The sequence below is a fragment of the Osmerus mordax genome, chromosome 23 (genome assembly GCF_038355195.1).
Source record: "Osmerus mordax isolate fOsmMor3 chromosome 23, fOsmMor3.pri, whole genome shotgun sequence".
NCBI classification, from domain to species: domain Eukaryota; kingdom Metazoa; phylum Chordata; class Actinopteri; order Osmeriformes; family Osmeridae; genus Osmerus; species Osmerus mordax.
In genome coordinates, this window is record NC_090072.1 from 1,320,973 (window position 1) to 1,331,784 (window position 10,812).

The 10,812-nt window shown below is 47.8% G+C and overlaps 2 protein-coding genes and 1 pseudogene across 2 annotated transcripts in view; 2 read left to right on the forward strand and 1 right to left on the reverse strand.

Moving 5' to 3' along the window:
- The window catches only part of LOC136967693 (protein phosphatase 1 regulatory subunit 14B-like), a 9,392-nt gene extending 9,052 nt beyond the window's left edge, over positions 1 to 340 (forward strand). Inside the window, exon 4 of the mRNA XM_067261582.1 lies at positions 1 to 340. This exon is cut by the window's left edge and continues 445 nt beyond it. The gene's annotated coding sequence lies outside the window, so the exon portion shown is untranslated.
- A 2,747-nt stretch (positions 341 to 3,087) lies between these two features.
- Positions 3,088 to 5,513, forward strand: brms1 (BRMS1 transcriptional repressor and anoikis regulator). The gene is given in 9 exon segments (XM_067261992.1): positions 3,088 to 3,319; positions 3,539 to 3,564; positions 3,567 to 3,631; positions 3,892 to 4,019; positions 4,487 to 4,566; positions 4,659 to 4,697; positions 4,699 to 4,756; positions 4,938 to 5,030; positions 5,281 to 5,513. Coding segments are annotated over 9 exon segments (930 nt in total). The 5' UTR covers positions 3,088 to 3,111.
- Positions 5,514 to 10,209: 4,696 nt separating this feature from the next.
- LOC136967991 (dynactin subunit 1-like) overlaps positions 10,210 to 10,812 on the reverse strand; it is a 9,803-nt pseudogene continuing 9,200 nt past the window's right edge.

Sequence of the window (10,812 nt, forward strand, 5' to 3'; positions counted from 1 at the left end):
CCTGTGTTGCAAACACACACACACACTGACACACACACACTGACACTCACACACTGACACTCACACACACACACAGACAGGCACACAGACAGACACACACACAGACAGGCACACAGACAGACACACACACAGACAGGCACACAGACAGACACACACACAGACAGGCACACAGACAGACACACACACGTACACACACACACACGTACACACACACACGCACACACACCAGGGCGACCAGAACAAAGCGGCCTTGTTTTTCTTTTCTTCTGTCACTTTTTTTTGTCTTCCTCATTTTTCTCTCTCTTCCTTAGATAAAAGGTTCTTTGGGTGCAGCCCTAACCAGCAGAGGGGAGGAGAGGATAGAGGGGGGGAGGAGAGGGGGCAGTAGTATGAAGCTATGGGCTATAGCAGTCTAACAAGCTGGGAGGAGAGGGGGAGGAGAGGGGGAGGAGAGGGGGAGGAGGTTCACTGTGGAAAATATAAACTGACTGTTCCCTCCGATTCTCTCTAACACACCAACACAAACACACACACACATATATCCCAGGATAGAGCGGAAACACAGTCATAGACCACAGCTGCTCCCTCTCTCTCCCACACAGATGTGGACACTGGCACACTCCCTCACACACACACACACACACATTACCTCCCTCACATACACACCCACAAACACACTACAGTACCTCACACCAACACACACAACCTCCCTCACACACACCCTGACACGAGTGCACAGACACACACTCCCTAATTCACACAGAGAAGAGTGTGTCTGTGTGTGTGTTTGTCCTCTGTCTGTGAAGCTTGGCTGTCACACAAGGTCTCAGTGTTGCCCGCAGCTGCCAATCGGACCGCAAGAAAGAGCCATCTGTTCCTGGGTCTGGGCCAATCACAGAGGAGGATAAGGCTTTTTACCCAATCAGAGAGCAGGGCATATATTTGTGGCAGAGCCATGTGGCCAATTACTAACACCTGTGGTGACAGCAGCCGTAACCTCTCTCCCTCTCTCTTCTCTCTCTCACTCACACACACACCCTCAAACATATCCCACACACAAACACACACACACACCCTCAAACAGAGCCCCCCCCCCACACACACACACACCCTTCACAGTCCTCAGTTTGCCATTCTCTCTCTTTTTGGTCTACTCTCTCCCTCCATCATCTACATCTTTCTCTTCCACGGTCTATTTCTCTATTACTCCCTCCATCTCTGCCCACCTCTATTCCTGTCTTTTTTCATAGTTGACGCTGCCTGTAGGTCATGTTTTATGTTATGAAAACCAAATAAACTGAGACGTTCATTTTGTAACGAACGTAACCGTACACAAACGTTAACGGGAGAAATACCGGAAGCTTAGTGACCTTCACACCGTTCAACTCTCATCTCCTTCACTTTATTAGCTTTCGGAATATACGATTTGTCATTTTCTTTCTTTCTCTCGCTTTTCAATGAAGTGAAGCTGGATGACCTGACTGTTACAGTGTTCCGTTTTGACTCTTCACATCCGTTTTTACAGTGTTAACTTTTTCTGCGGTTGAGACTGTTGAATAAACGGCTGGGATTCACCGTTCAAGAACAATCTTTGATACTGGAGAAGGCTTAAATAAGAAAAACTTTTGGAGTTAAAACTTACTATTTACTTGGAGTATGTTTTCGGGGGATTTAAATATGAAATGGAAACGTAAATACATGAAATGTAGCAATATCGACAGGTCTTGTTTTTTCTCCCCAATTTTGTTACACTTTTATGCAATTTTAATAAAAACTTTACACTAACTAATGTGTGTTTGTATTTTTATCTAACTAGCTAAGCTAAATTTATCTAAGCTGTTAACGGAAAATGATAACGGAAAATCTTAATGTAGGCATTTCAAAATACAGGACTATCACTCAACCTGGTCATGATGGTGTCTGATGACACCTAGTGGACAAGTTTTGTAACTATACCATCTAGCGTGTAGAAATATAACTTCACAAAAAAGACCATTGGTTGCGATTTAAGAATTTAGCAAATAAAAATGCAGCCGATTGGGCTGTCGAAATATTTGAGTGGGCGGAGATTGGACAGTCCGGCTTCCTTATGCTTTTTTATTGGCCGGCCAGGCATTAATGGTTTGCGTTGATTGGCTAAGCGATAGAATTACGGAGTCCGGTAAAGTAGCGAATTGTGTGTGTGTGTTTAGAGAGGAAGTAGGCTAGTTTGAAATCAACATTTAAATACAGTTTACAGCAGGATTCCCGCAACAGACTAAAACTACTGATCAGGTAAGTACGGAAGCATTTGAAAAACTCGAGTTTAACCTGTTCGCTAGCAACATGACGTCTGATCTGAACGTAGGACTTCACGAGAGGGACAGCTATCATTATGGAGAATCTTTAATCCCTCGCTTGCAGAATAATTCCTGCCTAGACCACTTTTTTAATTCATTCATCCAATGCCAGTGTTTAAAATCGCTTTCATTATACAGTTTTGGTGAAATCCAACAGTTTCTACATGGTCCCTATAACTTTTAAACCTTGCTAGCCTATTTGCTGCTGTTCTCGTTGTATGGTCGCTTAACCGAGACTATGTTTCATCCAAACGGTTGTTACAAAACCTTAGGAAAAAGCGACTTCCCGGTCATCCACCCGTTAATTGTCGTTTAGCTCTCGGCGTATCATGATTGTTCATCCGCGCTCTGTTGGTGACAAGATGTCAATGGGGTACCGTTTCACCGCCGACTGAACGGAAGCCATACGGTAGCTCGAGTCTGAAAACGATGACTCCCGTGCCTTCTCAGTCCGCGGTGGCGGTGGGCACAGCGCGCGACAGACGGTGCACTCCCGTCACTGACCACTACACAGCGGTTATGACGTCAGTGCTCTGAGTGGTGATGCACTAGTTTATAATAACACTAAACAGCTTCACAGCTCCGTTCATTTGACAGTTTCCAAACTTGTTTGCTAAGTCTGTCATAGCTTGTTGACAAATTTTGAGGACGTGTGTGTGTAAATGTGTTTGTGTGTGTGTTTATACGTGGGTTTATGTGTGTGTGTGTGTGTATCTACGTGTGTGTGTGTGTGTATCTACGTGTGGTGTGTGTGTGTGTGTGTGTGTAGCCCATGCCGGTGCAGCCGTCGGGGGCAGAGGAGGAGATGGAGACGGGCCGAGAGCCTGAGATTCCCAGAGCTAACGGAGAGATGGAGGAGGAGGAGGAGGAGGAGGAGGAGAGAGAGGGGGAGGGAGGAGAGGATACCATGGAGGACAGCACAGAGGAGAGGGACAGCGACCTGGAGGAGAGTGAGGAGGAGGAGGAGGAGGAGAGCTCAGGTAAGCTACAGGTTAGAGTGTGATGGAGGGATGAAATGAAAGATAAAGATTGTGGGACCTGTCTCACTCTCTCATCCCTCCCTCCCTCCATCCCTCCCCCTCCTGCGGTCTCCATCCCTCCCCTCCTTCCATATGTCTCTCCTCCCCTCCCTCACTTCCTGTCTCTCCTCCCTCCCTCCTCCCTGTCTCTCCATCCCTCCCCCTCCTTCCCTCTCCTAGAGCTGGATGATGAATTCTGTGAGAGGAGAGGAGAGGAGAGTGTCTTGACGAGATGTCCCACCTGGAGACACAGTTCCAGGAACTCAAAGACAAGTAAGAACCCTTCCAACCAAGTTCCAACCCGGAAACCCCGGACCATCTGACTGGTCCAAACGTTCGTAACCAATCAGATAGCTATTCTGAGAAGCTATCAATGAATTTATCTGTTAGAGCAATCTGTGTGTGTGGCTCAAGTTTAATTTCCATGTGTTGCAAGGTAAAAGTTTGTATCTGTTTACATGTGTTTGTTGTGTGTGCGTGCGTGTGTGTATGTGTGTGTGCGTCCGTGCATGTGTGTGTGTGTGTGTGTGCAGGTTGTTCCGTGAGCGTGTGAGCCAGGTGAAGGAGAAGCTGGAGGAGGTTCTGACCGGCAGGGCGGGGGAGTTCAGGGAGCCTTTGTCCTCCCTGCAGAACCACATGCAGCTGCGCGGCCAGGTGGCCGGTAAGGGTACTGCACCCTCTGAGCCATACACACAGCATGATCACACGGGTCACTTCCTGTCTACTGCACCCTCTGAGCCGTACACACAGCATGATCACACGGGTCACTTCCTGTCTACTGCACCCTCTGAGCCGTACACACAGAATGATCATACGGGTCACTTCCTGTCCAGCAGCCGTATGTTACAAGGACAGACAGATTATTTGTTGATGCTGCTCTTGTCAGTTTCCTGACAGCAGGCCTATAACAAATAATCTTCATTTGTAAAAAATAATCTACATTTATGGATAATAAATCCTAATTTTATATGAGCTACTATTGCATAATCTGTACATATACGCATGTAATTACACTACAACTACAGTACTTCCTTATAATCTCTCTCTATATATTCATCTCTCCCTCCCTCCATCTCTCCCTCCCTCTATCTCTCCCCTCCCTCTATCTCTCCCTCCCTCTATCTCCAGGTGTGTACAAGGAACTCTGTCTACAGGTGATCAAACACAAATACGAGTGTGAAATACAAGGAGCGAGGCAACACCTGGAGGTAACACACACACACACAGTGAAATAGACACACTGAAACGCACAAAACCAAAGTACCTTGCAAACGTTTTATTGAATTGTGTGTGTGTGCAGAGTGAGAGGTCGTTACTGTTTGATGCCATGAAGACTGAAACTGCTGGAGAACATCAGGAGACTGGAGGAGGACAGACAGAGCACAGATCTGACATCAGGTACACACACACACACGCATGCATGCATGCAAGCGAGCACACCTGAGCACACACAGATTCAATAAAACGTTGCAAGGAACTTTGGTTTGTGCTTTTGTGTGTTTGTATGTGCGTTCCTAATGTGTCTCTCCTCCTCCTCCTCCTCCTCCTCCTCCCTCCTCCTCCTCCTCCTCCTCTCCAGAGTGGTGGAGTGATGAGATGAAGGGTAAGAAGTGTAAGAGGAAGAATGTCCTCGCCCGGACAGAGAGGAAGAAGAAAGCTGCCCTAGTTTCAGGTAAACTCCTCCTCTCCTCCCCTCTCTTCTCCTCCCCTCTCCCTCTCTCCCCCTCTCTTCTCCTCCCCTCTCTTCTCCTCCCCTCTTTTCTCCTCCTCTCGTCTCCCCTCTCCTCTCCTCCTCTATCCTCCACTCCTCTCCCCCTCTCCTATCTTCCCCTCTCCCCCCTTCTCTTCTCCTCTCCTCCTCTATCCTTCACTTCCCTCCCCTCCCCTCCTTGTCTCACCATCCCTTCTCCCTCTCTCCTCAGGTCCCTTCATCGTGTACATGTTGAGTGACGTGGATATTCTGGAAGACTGGACAGCCATTAAAGAAGGTACTCGATCTATACCATCAATAATACACAACGTCTTATCCATCAATGTATTGATGGATTGTCTCTTTCTCTCTCTGTCTGTCTGCCAACCTGTCTGTCTGCCAACCTGTCTGTCTGCCAACCTGTCCTGTCTGACAACCTGTCTGTCTGCCAACCTGTCTGTCTGACAACCTGTCTGTCTGCCAACCTGTCTGTCTGACAACCTGTTTGTCTGCTTGTCTTTACAGGCTAAAGCAGCATTGATGCTTCAAAGAAGAAATCAGAAAGTAAGTAAGTGTGAGTGTGTGTGTGTGTGTGTGTGAGAGTGAGTGAGTCGAGTTTGTTTGTGTGTGTGTGTGAGGTGAGTTTGTGTGTGAGTGTGTGTGTGTGAGGTGAGTGTGTGTGTGAAAGAGAGTGAGTGTGTGTGTGTGTGTGTGAGAGAGAGTGAGTGTGTGAGTGTTATTTTACTGAGAACATCACTGTTGTCTCTCTTTTCATTTCAGAACGATGATGTCAGTGACGATGTTGTGGAAGGCGTGGCCTAGGACTGTCAAAACCAAACTTTAAACAACACTAAACACACACAGAAGCTAGCTGATACAATGTGACAGCAGCAGGTCTTAAAGCTCTCTCACACTAACTGGAACCAAAATCTAAAACTGATGTCATTTTGAGCTCTCTCTTTCTCTCCTCCTCCTCCCTCTCCTCCTCCCTCTCCTCCTCCCTCTCCTCCCCCTCTCCTCCCCCCCCTCCCCCTCTCCTGGTGCACCTGTGTGTTGCACATGTTCTGCTCCTCCTCTTCCTGATAATGTAATAGCAGAAAACCAAAACCTTCTCCTTCCTTCCTTCCTTCCTTCCTTCCTTCCTTCCTTCCTTCCTTCCTTCCTTCATTCCCTTCCTTCCTTCCTTCCTTCCTTCCTTCCTTCCTTCCTTCCTTCCTTCCTTCCTTCCTTCCTTCCTTCCTTCCTTCCTTCCTAGAAACACTTTGCACTTCCAGAATATCTGGCTGAGTCTAGTTGCCATAGCGATGTCTCTGCACCCTTTTTAACTACTGTTGTTTAAAAAAACTAAAACTGTTTCTACAACTACTGTTGCCCATGGCGTCTGTTATTTAAATGCGTGACTGTGAGTTGACTAATCATGTATTTATATTATACTTTGTTATGATCATGTGATTAAATGTTAATCTTTTATCAGACTGGCTGTCATCATTTGTTTTGATCAAATCTTATTATTTTTATCCATGTTTATCATGAAACCAACTGGAGTTCTAGCATGATGAGGTGATATTCATATGAGGGTATAGAGTGATGGAGTGATAGTATTAGAGGTATAGGAGGATAGAGAGATAGTATTAGAGGTATACAAGGATAGTGATTGTGCCGTGAGATTGCGACAATGCTCCAACTGACCACTAGATGGCGACGCCTCCATCTGCAGTTACACCCAAACAGCCACTAGGTGGTGCTCTAATGCTTTCTCAGTTGACGTGGAGCAGAAAGGCATCTCAGAGTCCTCCTGACCCCAGTGGACATCTCGGACACTGGCTGGAAACTAGAAGCAGACAGGCAGACAGACAGACAGGCAGGCTGGTAGACAGACAGGCAGGCAGGGTAGGTAGACAGGCAGACATGCTGGTAGACAGACAGGCAGGCAGGTAGACAGGCAGACATGCTGCTAGACAGACAGGCAGACAGGCAGGCAGGAAGGCAGACACAAAGAGGTCATAATCTCAAGGGGGATTAAGAGAATGTGTGAAGTTCTTAACAGTAATATTCTCTAATACAGACTCCACTTCACACAGCTGTGGCTAATATGAGCTAATTCTTCACGCTCACTTCAGAGGATGGGAGAAGGAGAAGGACAAAGTAGAGGTAATTATTTGCATTTGTAGCTGAGGAGAATCCAAGAATTTTAATGAAAGAGGTTTAATTGTGTGATTGCTGAATGTTAAATGCAATGGCAAACACACACACACCCTCCCTTTCCCCTTCTCCCCCCCTCCCCCCCCCCTCTCTCTCTCTCTCTCTCTCCTCTCTCTCTCTCTCTGTCTCTCTGTCTCTCTCTCCTTCTCTCTCTCTGTCTCTCCCTCCCTTCCTCCATCATGCGACTGCTTTCTGTAATAATAGTAATAATGTTCTATTTTCTGCTACCCCACTATTATCACCCCCTCCTCTCTTCTCTCTCTCTCTCTCCCTCTCTCTACCTCTCTGCACCTGAAAGTGAAAATGTTTAAATGTTCTCATTAAATCCAAGCATAATGCAGCATAATGTACTGCAGACAGCTAGATCTCCATCCTTCTATCTCTCTCTCTCTCTCCACCCTTCTCTCTCTAGATCTCCATCCTTTTGTCTCTCTCTCTCCATCCTTCTCTCTTTCTCTCTCACCATTAACATCCCAACCTTGTCTCAAACCCTACACACACACACACACACGCACACGCTCACACACACACGCATGCTCGCACACACACACACACACACACGCTGGCACACACACACACATGCTCGCACACACACACACACGCGCGCGCTCGCACACACACACACACACGCGCGCGCTCGCACACACACACACACACGCTCACACACACTTTTTGGTGTGACAGAGGACGCTATCTTTGAGGCGGTGGGCCTTCCCTCCCGGTGTGTGTGTGTGTGTGTGTGTATATATATATATGTATGTGTGTGTCAGGCCATGGTTTCCATTAGTGAGTCAGGCAGAGGATTGAGAGACAGTAAAAAGGTCACTTTAGCTGGAGGGAACTAGACACCCTCTCTCTCCTCTCCCTGTCTCTCTCTCCTCTCCCTCTCTCTGTCTCTCTCTCCTCTCCCTCTCTCATTTCATTTTCATTTCACTCGTGAAAACAACAACCTTCTCACTCTGGGTGAGTTTCCCTCCCTCCCTCCCTCCCTCCTCCCTCCCTCCCTCCCTCCCTCCCTCCCTCCCTCCCTCCCTCCCTCCCTCCCTCCCTCCCTCCCTCCCTCCCCTCCCTCCCTCCCTCCCTCCCTCCCCCTTTCTCTCTTTCTGACAGTTTGGTGCTTAGGTGAGAAGAACATCATATTTCATCACTATTTCTGTCAATCCATGTAAGAACTGTTTGTTCTGTGTGTGTGTCTGCATGTGTGTGTGTGTGTCTGCATGTGTGTGTGTGTGTGTCTGCATGTGTGTGCGCCCCAAATGGAAAAGCTCCACAGTGCAAGAGAGAATATTTTTAGATGATCATATGTGAGCGTGTGTGTGAGTTAGTGTGGTTTTCTGACTGTTTATGTTGTGTGTTTTGTGAACATGTGTTTGCATGTGCTTGTGAGCACACTAACCATGCGGAAATGACAGTAATTAACTAAATGAGCTGCATCAGTTCCTGAGGGAGGGGGGGGGGGCAGAGGGGAGAGAGAGAGGGGGGCAGAAGGGGGGATGGAGGGAGGGGGGGTGGAGAGAGAGGGAGAGAAGAGAGAGAGGGTTGTAGAGAGAGAGAGAGGGGGGGTGGAGGGAGAGATAGAGGGTTAGTGAAACAGAGATGGTGAGAGAGAGAGAGAGAGAGAGAGAGAGAGAGAGAGAGAGAGAGAGAGAGAGAAGGAGGTAGGTGTGTATATTAAATAGAGCTTGAGACAGGAGGGGGAGGGGAGGTGTGTATGCTAGATGAGAAAAATATAGATTCTATAGAAACCCCCCCCCTCTCCCCCTTCCTCCATTCTCCCCCCTCTCCCCCTTCCTCCATTCTCCCCCCTCTCCCCCTTCCTCCATTCTCCCCCCTCTCTCCCTTCCTCCATTCTCCCCCCCTCTCTCCCTTCCTCATGGAAGATGTTTGGCCTGTTGGAACTGCCTGTTGTATGTTTGGCTTGTGTGCGTGTGTACAGTTGGGGTCATGCTTTGAGTGCATGCTTGTGTGTGTGTCTACAGTTTTAGCCATGCCCAAGGTTCTGTCTTGCGTGAGAATGTGTGTGTGTACAGTCTGATGCATGCCCTAGTTTTTAGCCGAAGTGTGATTGTGTGGGAGTGTGTGTGTGTGATGGAGAGTGTGAGTGAGTGTGTGTGTGCATGATGGAGTGTGTGTGTGTGTGTGATGGAGAGTGTGAGTGAGTGTGTGTGTGCATGATGGAGTGTGTGTGTGTGTGTGATGGAGAGTGTGAGTGAGTGTGTGTGTGCATGATGGAGTGTGTGTGTGTGTGTGATGGAGAGTGTGAGTGAGTGTGTGTGTGCATGATGGAGTGTGTGTGTGTGTGTGAATGCTGACATCAACACTAAGCTCTTTCATATCTGCCTCAGCAGGAATAAACAGATGATCAGCGATTAACTCAAACACTCTGAAGGGGACTGAGTGTGTGTGTGTGTGCATGTGTGTGTGTGTGCATGTGTGTGTGTGTGCATGTGTGTGTGTGTGCATGTGTGTGTGTGTGTGTGTGCATGTGTGTGTGTGTGCATGTGTGTGTGTGTGTGTGTGTGCATGTGTGTGTGTGTGTGTGCATGTGTGTGTGTGTGTGTGTGCATGTGTGTGTGTGTGTGTGCGTGTGTGTGTGTGTGTGTGCATGTGTGTGTGTGTGTGTGTGCATGTGTGTGTGTGTGTGTGTGTGCATGTGTGTGTGTGTGTGTGCATGTGTGTGTGTGTGCATGTGTGTGTGTGTGTGTGTGTGTGTGTGTGTTTTAGACGGTGTCTGTCTTCATGTCCTTGGAGAGAGAGAGGGAGGATAGAGAGAGAGAGGGAGGATAGAGAGAGAGAGGGAGGATAGAGAGAGAGAGAGGGAGGATAGAGAGAGAGAGGGAGGATAGAGAGAGAGAAAGATAATGACAGAGACCTGTTGGTCAAATCATATATTGGTTTGTACAGCCCTTTTCATGCACCTAAACCCTCGAGGAAGACAAGGAAAATCTCCCTGGAAAACTCAGAGAATAAAGAAATCCTGTGAGGAGCCATCAGGAGAGGAGCATTCTCTGTCTCTGTCTCTCTCCCTTTCCCTCCCTCCCTCCATCTCTCCCTCCCTCCCTCTCTACATCCCCCCATCCCTCCCTCCCTTTCTATCTCTAATCTCTGAGGATTGAGTCTGATCGATCACATCAACCTCTCTCCTGGCTCCACAGACAAGACCATCCATCACACACACACACACACACACACACAAACGCCAGATAATTCTGATACTTTTGAGTGTACCCATCCTCCTATCTCTTGTATCTGTCCATTACATCTCTCTCTCTCCTTCCCTCAATCTTGGTTTCCATCTGTTATCTCCCTGGAGACAGGTTACTGTGGCGATGGAGGGACACAGCGATGCTCTCTCTCTCCATCATTCACGGCAACAGCATCATTACCACGGCAACAAGAAACTTTCCCCTTGCATTACAGCAACACACTTACACAGACACACACTCTGACATACACTCTCTCACACACACACTTCAACTATTAATTTTTCTTCCAGGGTGACCTGAATGAACTGATTCAGCAAAACAGGACAAGGCTGTAAATGTGTAAGTGTGTGTGACGA